Genomic DNA, 17068 nt, shown 5'->3' with positions numbered 1-17068 from the left:
GCATTGTCCTTACCTTGAGAAGCCACTAGGGAGAGAGCGAGCCGCCGCCTCCTGCTTCGGCTGACCCTGCTAGCAGATGGGCACCAGGACTACCATACCCCTGTGAGCAGGGGATTTAACAGGGCTTTATTTAGGGAAGAATGGGCTGATTAGCCGATAAAGAGCATGTAAGATGGTATGGGGCAGCCTTTGATGTCTGGCTGGCGCGGCAGGGAGCCGGGTGGTGAGTGACAGCAGTGTGTCACAGGATTACTCCGCCCGTGACAATACCGCTCTCTGTTCTGGCCATGTCACCACTCAGTTACAGCTACTTTTTCGGTTGTTATGCCCTTCTTTTGAAGGCATTTCTCGCTGCACTCTTACATCCTCCCACCCCACCCCTGCCTTGCGAACGCAGACGGCGCTCAAGGATACAGTAGGCACCTTTTTTGGGGGGGGGGGCGGGAATCTTGTCACTCCTGGAAGAAGAATGACTTGGCAGCTAATGTGCACACGGACCGTATAATTGTGGTCAGGGTGAGCGGCAGAGAAGACGGGACAGATTTTCCGCACCTCAGTCAGGGCTCAAGCAAATGCCAGTTGCTGCTTTTTGAGGACTGGGAAGAAAAGTCCGTTAAACACCACAAAGTGCAGAGAGTTATGCTGTGGCCACAGTGATTGTTCTGAGCTCAGGCGTCTCCTCTGAAATCCATCTGTCAAGAAAGGGAGTGGTTCCTTCTGCTTTCCTGGGGTAGACCAATTTGGAGCACTGAATTCTCCCAATTATTCTGCATTCTGTGTCATGGGGTTAACTGCCTAGAGTAGCTCTACGTTGTGTGCAGACCTCTGTGGACCAAATCCATGCCACTGTGAGCAGAATCCTGTCTCACCTCGTCATGCACCAAACAAGGGGTTCGTCTGGGTGTTAAAACATGAAGCAAGGGCGGGTTAGCTAAGGAGATGGTTTCCACGCAGTGACAAAGGGAAGTTTTATCTCATCCGTATGCCTTTATTCCTTTACTTGACCACTGTTGAGACAAAAAAAAGGATAACATTCCCCAAATGAGATCTTTATCACCAGGTCTGTATCCGCTTTTCAGTCCTTAGTTCTGAAAGGAACACAAAATGCTTCTCCCCTGCACACAGATGCAGTCGTAGTTACAAAACTCCTCTGACACCGACACACAGACCTGCCAAGACAGCCCCCCACCCCCCACCCCCCACCCCAAACACCGACACAGACGTGCACACAGGGAGTCGGTGCTGTTGGTAAAATATTGAATGGCCCCTTAGCAACATCCATCACAAACGCAGCATTTTCCTTCTGTGAATACGCGGTTCTGATTTTGAAGCTCTGTAGATTCCGCGGTTCCTGAGAAGCAAAGATAACATACCTTCCAAAATTTCGATCTTCCCAGGAGACGGGGGGACCCGGTACCGTCTGCTTCGGGAGGGCAGAGTGGTGTTGTCGGCCAGGGCGTCTGTCTGTCTAGGCGGTGACACACACGAGTAGTGAGCAGGCCTGCCGTGCGGGGCTGCGAGTTCCTCACCTCCCTTACACGCTGTGGAGAGTGGTTCGAGAATACAATGCGTTACGGTGTCGCGAGTCTGCTGTTTGTAACCAACTATCTCGTGAATTCTGTGCCGTGATCATGAAAGCACTGCTCTGCCCCAGCGATGTAATTTGTAGCTACCCGAGACTTGTCTACCCCTGGCTTATGCCACCTGTGTCTTTCTGATGTTTTCCTTCGTGCCTAGAAACATCTTGGATGTCGCCTTTATCAGTAATCCAACAACTATGCTCCTCTGTTCTCGGCTCCCTCCTTTTAGAATTAGTAGAGCAACAACAGTCCAAGTTGTTGGCTGTTCTTAAAAGAAATGCAGTTTTATTTATGCACATTTCCTTTTTCTCTTTCACTTAAATGTTTGCTTATTTTTGAGAGCGTGCCAGTGTGGGAGGGGCGGGGGGGGTGGGGACAGAGGATCTGAAGCAGGCTCCGCACAGACAGCAGAGAGCCCGATGTGGGGCTCGAGCTCACGAACCACAAGATCATGACCTGAGCCGAAGTCAGTTGCTCAACTGACTGAGCCCCCCAGATGCACCATACACATGTGCTCAAGCCAGCCCGGTCAAAGTGTGACCACGAAGTTCCTGCTCTTACCAAACAGGTAAACCATCTAAAATGAAGGATCTCTTAACCCTTAACTACTGGGTCTGGGTGTGCTGGGCCTGTGCTCGGCGGGCCGTGGTCAGTGACAAGAGGGTACACGGGGCTGGCTCCCCTGGGTCCTGGCCTCGGGTCAGAACCCCCGGCACCCGGGCACCGCAGAGCATCTGTCCCCCCGGAGTTCTAGATCCAGTGTTTTCTCTACACCAAGTAGACGTCCTCGTGTGGAGGTGCCTGCCAGAGTTTTCTCATCTGAATTGTCACGGATTTTAGCACTAACGTTCAAACTGGAGGTTTTGCACAGCCCCACTCGGGGCATTTTTCCTTTTTGAAGCCTTTGCCCTGTCACTTGTTCCGATTGCCACCGTCGCCTGTCCAGTGGCCGTTCGGTAACTGCGAAGGGCTCCCGTCCTCACTGGTGCTCTAGGGCCTCTGGTTCTTAGGTGCCGCCCAAGGGAGGGCCACACGGGTTGAGCCGGGATTGAGCCTCTTCTGTCTGCCCTGGGACAAGTGACTCGGCGACTCTCTGCCTAGTCCCCTGGCTTCCCAAACGCGCACGGGAGCCTCACAGTGCTGTGTGAGGACCACGCCAGGCGGTGAGTGTCCAGCATCGACACGGGGTCAGACGTGAACACACGGGAGCACGTGGCGGTGACAGTGCTGGTGGCTCTTTCTGCCGGCCTTCACCGCACCTGTGAGTATCCTGGGCCGGGGAGTGGGAAGTGCGGTCAAGCGGTCAGCTTTTCGGCACCCTTGAGCTTGTCGCATCAGGAACAACCTTGAAAACGTGGAACCGGTCCGCTCCAAGACGGGCATCAAGAAGCTGCAGCTGCACCTCCTGTAAAGCAATATTCTCATCATTAGGAGCAGCTTGCCTGCCAATTTTTATGTGGCATTTACAACCTCCCTCGTATCACTTAATTAGCTGAAGGCACACCTGGAATCTTGCCCACTGTGAAAATTCTCTCAATCTCATTGAGCCAGTTATTCTGTAAAAGATTGGCCAAACATGAGATCAGAGGCGAGACAAAGCCACGCTAGAGAACGTGGGGATCTCTGTGTGAACCCCCTGCATGCGGGTCAGATCCGGAGCAGCGCTACTGCCTCTGACCCCTCTGGTCACCTCCTGGTCTCTTCCCTTGGCTTCTCACACCCGGCCCCAGGCCACAGAGCCTCCGCACCCTCACCTGTCGCCCTTGCCGCCAGCCTTTCGCTGCACCTCCTTGCTCTGATGACTAAGGCAAGTGACAACGGCGAGCCCCCTCTTCAGCGGCCCTGCGTGGCCCCCGTTTTCCCCATTGTCTCAGGGCCTTTGCCGAGTGCCCGGGGGGGCCTGGGCCTCTCCCTGCTTTCCGTCTTTGGACTCAGTGCCTCCTGCAAGGAGGTCTTCTCTGGGCCGCCTCCCCGGGGTTGGCACCTCAGCCTTCCCTCACCCCACACCGCCGTCTGTGTGTGCGGGTGGCGCGTGTCCATCTCTCGAGTGCAGCTTGGGGTGGAGACCCTGTCTGGTTTTTCTCCTCTCATCCCCAGCAGCTCCCGTGGTGCCCGGCACCACGTGGATAGATAAACAGAACCTGCCGGCGGCCTGTAATTCTGAGAGGAAGGGCACAGTGGGAAGGAAAGAAAGATAAGAAAAAGAGGGAAATGCCTCTTGCCTGTTCAGTGGACCCAGCAAACAGCAAATCCTGCAAGGGGGTAGGGGGACCCCTGCTTTTCAGAGCACGCTGCACTCAGCCAGGCTGTCCCGGGAGAACAAGACGGGGCCACCTTCCTCTGAACCAGTGTCCCTGACTTCATGGGTGGAGGCGGCTTGGGGATCAGCCCACATAGCATGGGCGTGAGCAGGTTCAGGGCTGGGGCCTCTGCCCTGCCTCCACAGGACCAGAGCAGACGCCCCACTGGAAGGTCAGATCACCCGGCTTCAGCCTGGAGACCAGGGGAAACAGCTAAGGACCGCCAGAGGTAGCCTCAAGGGCAGAAGGTGTCCTGTGGAGCAAGGGAGCAGAGTCCGCTGCCAGGCTCCCCTGGGGAGCTATATATAGTACAGGTGCCCAGGCCCCATCCCGGGAGACCGTGCTTCAGTAAAGTCTCAAGTCCTGAAGAGGGGGGATGGAGGTGGTCATAAGTTGACTAACAGTTCTCAAAAATGTAGACCCAGGTCCTCGGAGCGGGCGACGGGGTGTCCTCCTTAATGCAGGAGGACAGCCAGATGCTGGCCGAGTGTATGCCTGATTCAAGTTAGGATTAATTAATAATATTTTAACGTAGAACCCGGATGAGCTGCATGGATTGTAGACAGGAGCATCTTCTACTGGCCTCTCTGGCAAGGCACACACAGGATGGGTCTCTTTGAAGTCCACACTGCGTTATCTCTGTGGGACATCTGTACGGAGGAGAATATACTCTTCTCCAGACGGGGCCAGGGGACAGGAAAAGTTCTGTGGAACGTGGCCACGTCCCTTCTGGTGGGAAACACAGCACGGCACAGAGTCCTTGCTCAGGGACTGCGTGTCAGCGAGCCGTCTGTAGGTTAGTGAGCTCATCACGGGCACGGGCAGCTCCAGGAGGCGGCACGCTGTGGGCACAGGCTCCCGTGGAGGGCCTGCCTCTTCCACTCGGGTCGCGCGGTGCAGATCCAGTTATAATTCCCTTCCCTCCTCTCCGCTCAGGTACCGTGGGCCCTGCCTTTCCGGGCTTCGGCTTAATTACTGCTGTGCACACGCAGCTTTTACATTTGGCCTTTTGCTGCTACCACTATTTCTTTCCCTCTGACACCATGCAATTACCAGCCCTGTGCCTCTCCGTGGAACAAACACACCCTCATCCCCACCCGGCTAATGAGGCGATTAGAGGGATTTCACGGTGACCCTGCTCTTCCTCCACACCTGGGTCACCTGCAGACAGCGGGAACCACAGGGTGTGTTTTCAGTCAAGCGGCCAGGCCGATAACAAAGAACAGGAACCCAGCCGGCCTCTCCTGGGAGGGTGCTCGGCCGGTCACGTTCACTGTGGGAGCCTTCCAGGCACCGGAGGTGGAAGACGCAGCTGGCCCAGCATGAGTCGGCGGACGGCAGTCGAGGCTGCGGGCAACAGGAGAATGCCCGGCTCTTCGTTACATTGGCCGTGCTCGGAGCTCTCCTGGTTCGCGCCATCGGAGAGCTAGGAAAGAACGTGACGGTCCCAGCTCTCCCCTTGCTACACGTCACCCTGAACCCCTCCTCACCCCTCCTGGGGTGACCCATGCCTCTGATCTATCCCCGTGGTCCACGGGCCCCTTTTTGAGTAGGAAGGTGTGTGTCCTGCTGTAGCCCATCACGAAATGACTCTACGTCTTTTCCAGATGTCCCTTTCATTCTGGCCCTGGTGTTAGAGCCACGGTCTGAAGTGGAGAGTAACATCTTAACTAGTTAGTAATCGAGAGGAGGGATGCAGTTTGAGCAGTGGCGTGGGACCCTTAAGGGCTTCCGTGCGCCCTCGGCTCTGCTGAGGCCCTGTGTGTGTCTCGCTGAGCCCCAGGCCGGTCCCGCGAACCCAGGGGAAAGGGGGCGTGCCTGCTCCCCTGGCCCCAAGTCTGAGAGAGCCTGGAGCCCACATCCCAGCACTTTGTTGCTGCCTCACATACCCCTTGTAGAAGGTTCCAGTTTCCAGAGTTGGTGTTGGGCAAAGTAAGTATTTGAGCCCCACCGCGGGTGTTTTCCTGTGTGAGCAGTTGTTCCTGTAACCGAAGAAACGGACTTAAAGCAGGAGTCCATTTGGTGACGTATGTGCAAGAACTTGATGTGAAACCGTCAGGGTAGCAACCCCAGAGTGGTGGTGGAAGCTTTATGTTTGCAGGGCAGTTGCCTCGAAAGATCTCTGATAAGAGATGATCGCACGGAGGATCTGGATCCCGCTTTTTCCCTGGTGTCCTTTCAGGTCCAGAGGGTGCAGTGCCTGGGCCTGAAGTCAGGTGTCCCCAGCTTGATCCCAGCCCCGGCAACAACGAACCTGCGTCGTGCAGCCCTCAGGGCCCTGGAGTGTGCAGAAGGGTTCCGGACATGTAGCCCGGTGCTGAGCCTGGGGTGGCTGCTCGGTAAATGCTGCTTTCTCTCGCCCCCCGGGACTCCCCCTCTCTGAGTCTGTAAGAGGGGTGAGCGCTTATGGGAAATCTTCCCGAGGGCTCCCGCCACACTCTGCCCTTGACCTGCCTGTTGCATGGCTCCTGGGTCCTGAAGGCCTCTGCTCCAGGCCTCCCAGCCGTGGGTGCTCGCCACCTGCACAGGGGGGACTCGGCTCCCCGTTAGAGCTGCTGAAGTTGAGCCCCCATGGACCACTTTCATTTTCCACTCTGTGGTCTCTGTGAGATTCTAATGCTGAATGTGCATGATATGCAAACAAAAATACAAGGTGTTGTTATCGTTGATCAAAGCCGTCCCTGGTCCACATGACACGTGTCGGGTATCTGATGATGGCTCCTTATCTCCTGCCTCTCCTCTTTTCCATACTGTTAATAACAATAACAGTCAACGCTGGATGGGGGCTTTCACAACAGGCACTGTGAGAAGCACCTCGATTCATTAGTTCCCTGAATCCTTTTGAGAGTGAGCAGACTGGCCCGGGGAGAGATAGGGCCTTGGCCAGACTCAGCCCCACAGCCCGTGCAGGACGGCCCCGGGGTCCTCGCCGTCAGAGGGGCTGGCTCTGCCCTGCGGCGCCAGCATCCCCAGCTGCTCGTCCGTCACAGTCCGTCCTCTGGGCGGCTCTTCTCCCAGCCGGGGTTCTTTTCCAAATCCGGGTCATGAAACTACCCAAACGTGCAGGAGAGACGGACCAGCACAGAAGAGGAGAGCGATCACATCTATCGGCCTATTAACGGTGGGAGCAGGGACCGCGGCTACCACTCACACGGGGCTCAGCACCGGCCTGGCTCCCTCAGTACGACCGAGCACCCTGGCCTCCTGGCTCCAGGCCTCCCGCATTGTTGGCATCTGGGCCGTCCTGGGGCTCAGGTTGAAACTGGCCAGCCGAGTGCCTGTTTGCACGTGTGAGAGTTCAAACCACCCAGCTGCTCTGCCTCAGGAGCAGGACGGTGCACGTGCCCCGGTGTTGTTCACCCTTTAGCCAAGGCCTGTCCCTTTGGCCTGCCAGGGTGTTGTTGCAGGTGTTCTGTCGTCCAGGGTGTCCGCTGTCCCTGCAGGCTGCTTTTCATCTGCCGATGTGACAAATACGCCTCATAATATCATCCAAGACATCGATCATGTCAAACGGGATGGGCCCACAGGGCTGAGCTCTGGGGTTTGGTGCTGAAATGCTGTCCCCAGCTTATCAGTCTCAGGCAGCACATTTAGGATGTAGTCAGACCGGTTACAGACACACCTGACTGTTTCCATGCCCACTTGGTATTTCTCCATCGTCATATTTTCACCGAGAATTAAAACGTGTCAAGCACTCGGTCATGCCCGTTAGGCCTGTAGGTGGAGGCACTTTCTGACATGGGGGGGGAACCTAAGCTTGGAGAGAGCTGTTGACTCCACGGGGACATCGGCTAGGCATGGCCACCCTGCCTGGTGATGTCCAGGCCCAAGTCCTGCCAGAGCTGTTCTAACGGTTTCTGCCACTTGGGCAAATAATCTTGAGGTTCCCGTCCAATTCTGGGATTCTGATCTCTCTCTTCCCTTTTAGGCCTCTGCTACCTCTGAACATTATCTCTGTCCTCTCTTTCATTGTGCGTGCTCTGCCGGGCAGCAAAATCGATCATGACGTCGATGTATTGATTGCCTGTGACCTGCGTGGCCTGGCAGCATGCCTGCCCTCGGCCCGGGGCTCAGAGCTCTTTTCTGCTTTTCACTGGGTCTTGTTCTTGGATGTAAGGCGGAAACCTGCTTTTTATCAATCTCTGGGTCCACAGAGTCACTCTCGGGTACTTTTCTGCAGTGACCATCCGCCACAGCATGGCTCACCTGGGGTAGGGCGTCTTCTGGGGCCCCGGTAGTCTTACCGAAGCTAACGTTGGTCTGGTCCTAGGAAATCACAAAGAAAGCGCCCTTGAGACGGTCCTCCCGCCAGCTTACATCTCTGCCGAAACAGAACCCACGGGTTAAAGGATGCTTGATACAGCTGCTTTTTCCTTCAGTGACCGTGAAAGGCTCGATAGTGTGTGGGCTGAATTACCACCCGCACTAGCGGGTTCCTTACCTGAGCCGCTCGGTTGCACCGGAGGGACTGCCTGTCAGATTCTCCTTGGAGTTGTGTGCGACTCTGTCATCCAAGAGCCACCAAAACCCCACTCAGACACTGCTGCCTTTCCTTCACCCGTGAGGGCGAGGCGGGAACGGGGAAGCTTTTGAGTCTGCCTCAGGCCTTCTGAAAGCATCGCTGTCTCCTACTAGCATCGCTTAGGACCCAGGCTTTCCTTCCAGTTGGGGGGCTTGCTTCCCTCGGTCCTTGGTGTGGGGGGGGGGGGGCAGGGGGGGTGCTCTCACTGTGTCCCTAGGTCATTTGCTTACATGCAGAAAGAATCCTTCAGATCAGAGAATAAGTACCTTTTACTACTCCTCAGTCTGTCTGTTTCTGTCTTAAGAGAAAACTCTCACACAAAATCAAACAAACTAAAAGCGAAAAGCAAAGAGGTTTTGATAAGTAAAAGTTAAAAGACTTGGATATTTTGGCACAGGGCAAAATTCGACCATTTGATTTTTTTTCCCTATAACAAATACACTGTTCTTTATGGTCATAAAAATAATACACGTTCATTGTAAAAATTCAGGAAATAGAGAAAAGCTTAAAAATCACCTATCAGCCCACAATCCAAGTTAACCTTGAGTCACAGTTTTTATACCCTGCAGACTTCCACGGTGAGTATACTTATATGGGTTTCTTGGTGTTCGTGATGGAGTTGAACAAATCGTGTGATTTTTTTTTAAACTGCCGTTTCTCACCTAAGTGAATTCAACCTTCACTTTTTCAGTTGCACTCCGTCAGGGCCGCCAAGAATCTTTGAGATTTTGAGATAACGTGAACATTGTCTTGGCGTAAAAACATCTTGTGCAGGAGGCTTGCTTCTGGTTTTGGTGGAAACCTAACAGCACGGCGGTTAAGTGCACGAGTCACGGGGTCAGATTTCCGGGACTGGAGTCCCTGCTCTTCCGTCACTGGTTTGTGACCCTGGGCGCCACCTCCCTCCCCTGTGTCTCTCTTCCTTCACCAGTAACGTGGGGGTGCTAACTGTAGCCGTTCCGTGGGGTCGTGGGTGAAGTAGACGAGTTACACACCTGTCCAGTGCCGAGAACGGCGCCACGGGAGTGTCGGCAGGAGAATCATCATGGAGGTCGGTGGCCAGTTTGAAAGACTGACTTGTTGTATCTTTAAGTCCCTTCACCGCCCCCGTCAGTGGTATTTGCTCACGTGTTGTTTTGATGTATTTGGTAGATCTCTTCAGTGTTGGCCACTGTCATTTTCATCATCTCTTCGAGTGTCGCCTACAGGAAGTGTTCTCAGCATCAGAAAGAGTCACGGGTGCTTTTCAAGTCCTGGGGAGCAGATTTATGGTCCAGTGACTATTGTGGATAACTGTTGGGAAGGAATAGTTAAACCAGAATAAAATCTAGATGGAATTACGGAAGGCAGTAGCAGACTAAAGAAAAATATGCTTGAACATTTTTTTAATGTTTATTTATTTATTTGGGGGGGCGGGGGGGAACGAGCATGAGCAGGGGAGAGGTGGGCAGAGGGGAAGAGAGAGAATCCAAGCGGTCTCCACGCCGTCAGCGCAGAGCCCGATTCAGGGCTCCATGCCGTGACCCGTGAGATCATGACCTGACCTGAAATCAGGAGTTGGACACTTAGCCGACTGAGCCGCCCAGGCGCCCCTGCCTGTACGTTTTTAAACGCTAGCATGAGGAAGGCTTCTAAGCGTGATCCTAAAGCCGTAAAACTTAGTAAAAGAAAATACCGATTGACCTGACAGTACATAAATTAAAGAAGGCAAAGTGAAAAACTCTGTCCTGTAAGAGGATGCCATGAGCACAATCCTGAGCTGGGGCGGCTTCCTACCTGGGGTAGCCTTCTGTGAGTCTGTCCGTGAAGGTGCGAGAAGGTCCTGAGGCCCCTCTTCTGCAGCGGTCACCCTAGTGGGCATATCGATTTACTAATTAGGCTGTGATTTCACCTTATTGGCAGTGAAAGTGGCATCTGCCCATCCTGCAGGGTAATCCAGCCTGGTAACCGAGGGGGGTTATTCAGCCTTCACTACAAGGGAGTTCCCTGTGGTTAGATAAACTGATCTGTTGCTTGGTAACTGCGGGATTACTCTGGTGGACCGGGAAGTCCATTTGAGAGGGGTTTGAGTATTTGGAGGGCAAGGAGGGCAAGAAAGTTGGCAAGTCCCTGGGAGAAGTGCAGCTTGGCAGGAGAAGGAGTCGAGAGGCCACGTGCGCCCAGCGCCGGCCTGGGTTTAGAACGTTCCACCTTCCCATCTGTACTTTGCCTTCTCGGCACTGGGCCTCAGAACAAAGGAACAGCAGACGGCCAGCTGGGTCCTGTTGCTCCCACAGCGGTGGGGAAAACCCTGCGGGGTCGGCCCTGAGGTTCGGGTCCTGGGGAGGTGGTCTGGGTCTGAAAGACGAAACCCCGCTTGCCCTCTGGGCCACCAGGAGCCTCGGAGCTTGGGTTTGGGTCCCGGGTCGAAAGTACGTTGCCTAGAAAGAGATGCTAAGATAGGACGTTTTGAGCTCAGAAGCTGAAGGCGGGCAGGACCATCTCCCAGATGCACTTCCAACGTGTCCCCCACCACGGTGTGGACCCGAAGGTCCTTAATAACCCTGCCCACTCAGTGCCGTGCTGCACCCGCCGGGCGGGAGGGACCTCGCGCTGCCCGGGACCCAGCTGTATGTGTCTGGGGAGGGACGGGGACGGAAGGCCGCCCGTGTGGTGCCCCCGTCGGTGTGGTCTCCCGCACCGTCCCTCCGGCTCCGTCTGCAGGACCGCCAGCCTGCGCCTGAGCCTGCAAGGGTGCCGCTCCGGCTGTCTGTGCCTGCTCTGTCGGCAGTTAGGGTATCAATCGCCCCGATCAGGTTCTGGTTATTTATTTTGCTTTAGCGGTGGCAGGAGCAGTCACAGAGCCGATGCTGGGGAGGGTATTTTGACTGAAATTTTGCATATTTTGAAACTCGGGTTGTTAGATTTAAAATTATACACATTGTGAGTACCTGGCTTCAAACGGGGAAGAGGAAGCATTTCTTCCTGTCAGAACCTTCTCACTCCGTCTGTCATGTAACCCGACTAAAAATAAACTACAAGCACCAGGACTGGCAGCCTTCAGTTTGGAACAAGTTTAGTGCCCTCAGCTGCAGGCCTGGCTCCCGCCGCCTCCCAGCCTCGAGCCAGCCCCTTCCCCGCCCCCCCCCCCAGGTGCGGCCCCCTCCGCCGGGCACAGCAGGGTGCACGGTCCACCACCCCGGGGAGTTAGGACCAGTGCCCTGCAGGAGAAGGGGGTGCAGCCCCAAATGCCCCGGCCTGGGCATCAAGGGCCCCCGGGGGTCAGGCCTGGCTCCCGTGTGGCCTTGGAGAGCCTCTCGGTTGGCACCTCCGGACCTCAGTTTCCTCATGTTTAACTGATTGACCGAAATCCACATGCCAGCCACCCGCTAGCCGCCTGTGCGTCTCTAATCCTTCCAGCACCTGTGAGCTTTGTTCTAAGTATCGTCCCCTTTGTTCAGGTGAGGAGACCGAGCGGAGAGCCTGAGCTGTGTCATTCGGCCTCCTCCGTCGACAGCTCTCCTCTTTGTCCCCACTTGCCCATTCCTCCTCTGTCATCCAGGTGCTGCCCCCACCGTCCCCCTGCAACATTCTCATATGAGCACAGAACTCCCCCGTGTCTGGCCGTGGTTCTCTGCCACCCTGGCTCCTGCCAGATCTTCCTAAGTGTTTGTCCCTGGACCCTGCTCCAGCAGGCTGCTGTCCCTCCCAGCAGCCTGCTGGGAGGAGCGTAGGCCTCAGTCCATCGGACCTGTGTTTGCATCTCCGCTGCTGCACCTACGAGCTCGATGGTCTTGGGCAAAGTACTTAACGCTCCTCCAGAATAGTTTCCTTGTCTGTGAAACGAGGCTGCTGTCATACCTCCCTTGTCCGGTGGACGGCATGACTGTGGAACCCCGAAAGTACTTCCTTGTTTGCTCCCAGTCTCGCAGGGCACTGTCACTGACGCATCCGGGCACCCTTATGACCAAGTCTTACCATTAACGTATTCTCAGACCTTTTTTCCAACAAAGGGTGACCGTGTTTTTTCCTGTGCGTCCTGGTAGAAAACCATGCTAGGCCTGTGGCACCGTTGCTTGAGCCCCGCCCTATGGAGGAATTCGGTGTAATTGCCTTAGCCTGGTCCAGCGCTGTCACCGGACTCCACCACCTTTCCTGCCAGCTCAGGAGCGCAGTAGTGATCCCGTTGCTAATTCTTGAGTTTTCAAGGAGTTCCGTTCTATTTTGAACACAACTTTAGTCCACTTGAGCTCCGACGATCACCAAGAAAACGCTGTAACTATACGTTGCAGAGGGCGACGTGTGCCTCTGCAAGAACCCTAAGACCCCGCTGTCGGGAGTTGAGGGAATGGCTGGCATAGCAGTGTGGGTTCAGTGGAATGGCTCTCTTGCTCTTATTTGGGTTAAAATCCTGTCCTGGGAAACGTTTACTCTTAGACATTCATAATCATTCTTCCTGTATACAGTTGAACTTCTACCAATTTCTCCCTCTGATCTTCTGATCAAATGGTGAGGCTGCTGTCTCTTGAAAACAGTTACTGGTATTCAACGCCTGAAATTGATTTTCAGCCTTTTGCACTTTCCTCGTGGGTTGGGGCAGGGAGCCCTCCCTCTCGCTCCGCACCCATGCCTGTGGTCGGTGGAGAGCGGTGGGTCTGGCAGATGCCGTCCCGTCGGCCCATGCAGACCCTGGGTTTGGGGTTTTCAAGGTCAAAAATATCTACAGGAGGCTCTTCAGTCAGCGAAGAGGTGTCTGCGACCGACACCCCACCCCCGGGCGCTGTGTGGGCCCCATCAGGAGGACCCGGCTTTGACCTACACGGGGCTTACTTGCCCAGAGTTGCTGGCCGGCTTTCACCCGCTGTATGTCGTTGAGTTTCAAGGCGGGTTTTCCCCCCATCCTTTGGCAAACTGCTGTATCATACACTTCGTTTGCCATCAGAGTGTGAGTGCGTATCGTTCTTTTTTTCCGTGAAAACAACACAGAACAAAGCCTCACTTTTAAAAATGCCATGATATTTTGCCACCGTTATGAAAATCTGTCAGCGCCGTATCTAATCTTCTGGTGCATAGAATATCAAAACAAGCACTATTGAAGGGATTGTACTTCTGTTAATACAAAAATGTCAGTTCCACAGTCTCGGAACCAGCTGCCACCAGCCTCTTTCCAAATGGGAAAGAAAAAAATAATAAAGTTTCCTTTCCCCCCTCTGCTGTGTTACTTTCTTCAGGCCTGACCTTCATAAGAAGACCCGGGGTAAACACCGCCTTGCCGAAATCTTGCGTTCAGAATACTCAAGTGGGATTGAGGCCAGCGTCGCCAAGGTCAAAAAGCAAAACAAACACGCGGCGCCCGGCAGCCAGCCATGACGAGCCATCCGCACCGGGCGCCCAGCCTCGGCCGTGGGAAAACAGAAGCAGCGCTCTCCGTGCAACGGAAAAACCCAGAGAGACTGACTGGGGGCCGAGACTTCCCAAAAAAGTTTTTTGGTTTTTTGTTTTCAGCTCTGCCTCCCCAGGCCTGGGGCTTGGGGTGGATCCTGCAGGCCCGGAGACCTGGGCTGACGGCCCTGTTCTTGTCAGGAGCATTGTGGGAAAGCCTGGTGCCCGCCCCCCCCCCCTTGCCCCGAAGACAAGCCCCTGACCCAGAGAAGCCAGGCCCTTATCCCGTGGGGGGCGGGGGTCAGCATAGTGTAGACCAGCCAATCAGTGCACCAGAGCCGCACCCTCCCCCCCAACCCCCAGCCTCCAGCAAGAGCCTGGTGGTGTGAGTGGCCGGGGAGGGCCCCGTCCTGCCTCCTGGTGACAGTGTTCTGAAGGTGTCTCAACGTTTTACTTTAGTTGCCCCGTCAACACATTGCTTAACACGAATTTTATAAAATAGCGTTTTTAAAACTGGGATGCAATTTGCTAAAGAGGGTAGAGATCAACACGTTTTCTCGATGTACAAGTGCTTTGTTCAGAGGGCTGACTGGTTTTGGCATGGGTCGGAAGCCTCCGGGTCCGTCCGCAGGCAGCTCCAGGCCCCACGTCGCATTCACGTGCCTGGCCGCCTCTTTTATGTCCACGGAAAACTTCCTGTCTCACGGCTGATGGATTTACTGGTGCCTTTTTTATTTATTTATGCTTTTTACTGTTGCCTTTCTATTCGTTGCCTTTGAAGTCAAAAGGCACCAGTCTCCCGAGCATTTTCTCCCATCGAGTCCCATCTTGCCTTCAAGTCTGGGGTCCGGGGGTCCTTGTAGTGTGGCCCAGGTCACAGCTGCCCCTCCCCCACTGTGTTGCCCCGGAGGTTTGAAAGCGGCCCCCCCCCCCCCCGGGGGCGGACCGGTTGCCAGATTTGGACGCGGGGATTCCAGAGGCATCCGAAGGAGAAGGGCCAGAGCTCGGCACCTCTGTGCCGGGAGGTGCTTTGTTCTCTCCGCCTTCTCGGGATTCCTCGTCTTCCGACTCCTGTGATGGATGATGAGGCCCCCACTTCAGTAACCAACCCTCCTGATCCACAGGAACCAAGTGGCCAGGAGCGGATGAGAGTGCTGCGAGATGGGCGGTCTGCAGGGTCCACAGAGGGGCCGGCGTCCTTGCCTCCGACCCTCTCTGGCAGTGGAGGGTAGCTCGCACCGACACCAGAGGCCCCAGGGAGAGGGCGAGTGTGAGCCCAGTGAGCACTAATCCTCTGCGGGAGGGAAAATAGGACCTTCTCACGAGGGCTGTCACATACGAATTCTTAGGGACGGTTGGTGAAGTTTCTAACAACAACAACAGTAATAATAAAGCCCTGTAGCACTTGTCAAGCGGACTTGGGGAAATCTGCCACCTTTCTTTTTTTTTCCGTGTGTAGTGGGTCACATGATTTGGATGAGAAAAGGAGGGATCAAACTTTACAGACAAAACCCAGCTGTGTGAGAAACAGGATTAAAGGCAGTGATTGGGGAGGATCAAAGAGAAGCCCTGCTTCCCCCACCCCCCCATGCACCCATTCCTCCAGAGGTCGACTGGGCCCTGCATTCCTGGGGGGGGGGGGGCGGCATTCGGGAACCTTCCCGGCAGAGGGTGTAAGGGACTAGAATTTGGAGATGGAACTTCAGCCTAATTTGCAAACACTTAGGTGAGGGTTTCTTGCCATAGATGCTTTGTGGGCCCCTTTCTAAGTAGAATCAATATATTACCCCCAGTTAATAAAGAAACATGGATTTAACAGATTTAGGGTTAATATTATCTAAATTTAAATAACCTTAAAATAAATCTCTTTCTCCTATTATGGCTCTTGACAGATTATACGTTTCAGGCATCAATTAGGCAAAGCTTTAGCCTAATTCCACTGTACATATTCTAATTTTGTGCGTATTTTTAGTCCCTCTTTTTCCGATCTCCCAAACTTTCCCATTTCTCTGTGTCGCAGCCTGATCCCCGTATTGAAAGTCACGGAGAATTTGGACATCTCATGGAGTGTTGCAGCCGAAAGCCTTTTCCCCCGTGGGCTTGTCGGATGCTCGTTCTGCACCCCAAACCCCTTCATGTTTGCAGCTCTTAGCGGGTTGCCATTCTTCAGAGGGGCTTCCATTCTCACCCACCGAAGGGCAAAGAGCCCTGGGCGAGTGATTAAGTCAGTGCTGATGCAAGGCACACAGCCTCTTCCTCTCTTGGAGAAGCAAAGAGCCAACCAGAGCTCAGCAAAGGACATTTTGACAAAGCCCCGTGGGTTCCTTTGATCTTTTTCTTCTTCTTCTTTAGCGAAGGGAGGTGAGATTTAGGGAAGAGGGGAGTAAATGAGAGCCCCTTAATGCAGGTCCATCCCAAGCCGCTAGTGACCTTGCTAGTTAGCAGTGCGGCCCTCTACGTGAAGTCAGGGAAAGCCATTAGAATCCAAGCATCGATTCCACGAGACAGAAATTTAAAGCTTTTCCACTGGACAAGTGGCCCTGCCTGAAAAGGGCACCTAACGGGTCTTGTTAAATTGCCCGAGTGACCATCTCACCTTCTCTCTTAATCTGCTCCGCCATGAGGACAATTCAGAACGAGACCTGCCGGGGGGCGAGGGGGGTGCAGTGGGGCACCCGCAGAACCAGCTAGACTCTTCAAAACTGTCCCGAATCCTCATAACAAGGCTCACAGGGCAATCTCAACTTCCTTTAAACTTTGCCGCCCCTACCCAAGGAGCCCGGGGTTTCCGAGGGGCTGGGGCGGGTCGCCGCTGGAGCAGAGAAGACGCCTCTTGGGAGCCTCTCCTATTGTTCTGCCCGCCGGGGGTCTCCCCGCCGCTCCTTCTTTGTGTTTCCAAAAAGAGTTCACCCAGCCCCGGGGGTTGGGAACCGAGAAGCCAATTTAGCCTTCGAAGCGGATGAAAGCAGAAACCCACCTCACCGCAAAGGTTGTAGTTATTATGACAGATTGGAAGTGCAGGACAATCTAAGATATTGTAATTATAAACTTGTAGGGAAGCCTTGTTCTTCATTAATGTAAGATATGAAGTCGCCTCTGAGGTACAAGGACAATTACACAGCTGAGAATGTGTCTGTGGTTTACACTGCCGCTGTGTAAATGTAAGAGGGTGGTTGCTCTGCTCTGCCTCCTTCACTTTCACAAAATGAAAAGCACACCAGTGCAAGTTGTCCTTTGATAGATTTTTAATATGATTTTAAAGAGTTTTGTTTGGTCTCATTCTTATTCAATGAGATTAATTTAAA

The 17068-nt window shown here is 54.3% G+C and overlaps 1 protein-coding gene across 2 annotated transcripts in view; it reads left to right on the top strand.

The window, feature by feature from the left end:
* Positions 1 to 15180, top strand: part of DDX31 (DEAD-box helicase 31) — a 72607-nt gene extending 57427 nt beyond the window's left edge. For both annotated transcript variants that reach the window (XM_043565792.1, XM_043565791.1), the window contains one exon: positions 13613 to 15180. In XM_043565792.1, the coding sequence (XP_043421727.1) occupies positions 13613 to 13751 (139 nt within the window). In that variant the 3' untranslated portion in view covers positions 13752 to 15180. The remainder of the gene's footprint in view (positions 1 to 13612) is intronic.
* Positions 15181 to 17068: the final 1888 nt, after the last annotated feature.

This window comes from Prionailurus bengalensis, chromosome D4 (genome assembly GCF_016509475.1).
Source record: "Prionailurus bengalensis isolate Pbe53 chromosome D4, Fcat_Pben_1.1_paternal_pri, whole genome shotgun sequence".
Classification (NCBI taxonomy): Eukaryota; Metazoa; Chordata; class Mammalia; order Carnivora; family Felidae; genus Prionailurus; species Prionailurus bengalensis.
Note: the sequence above shows the minus strand (reverse complement) of the source record. Positions and strands in the feature narration are given on the sequence as shown.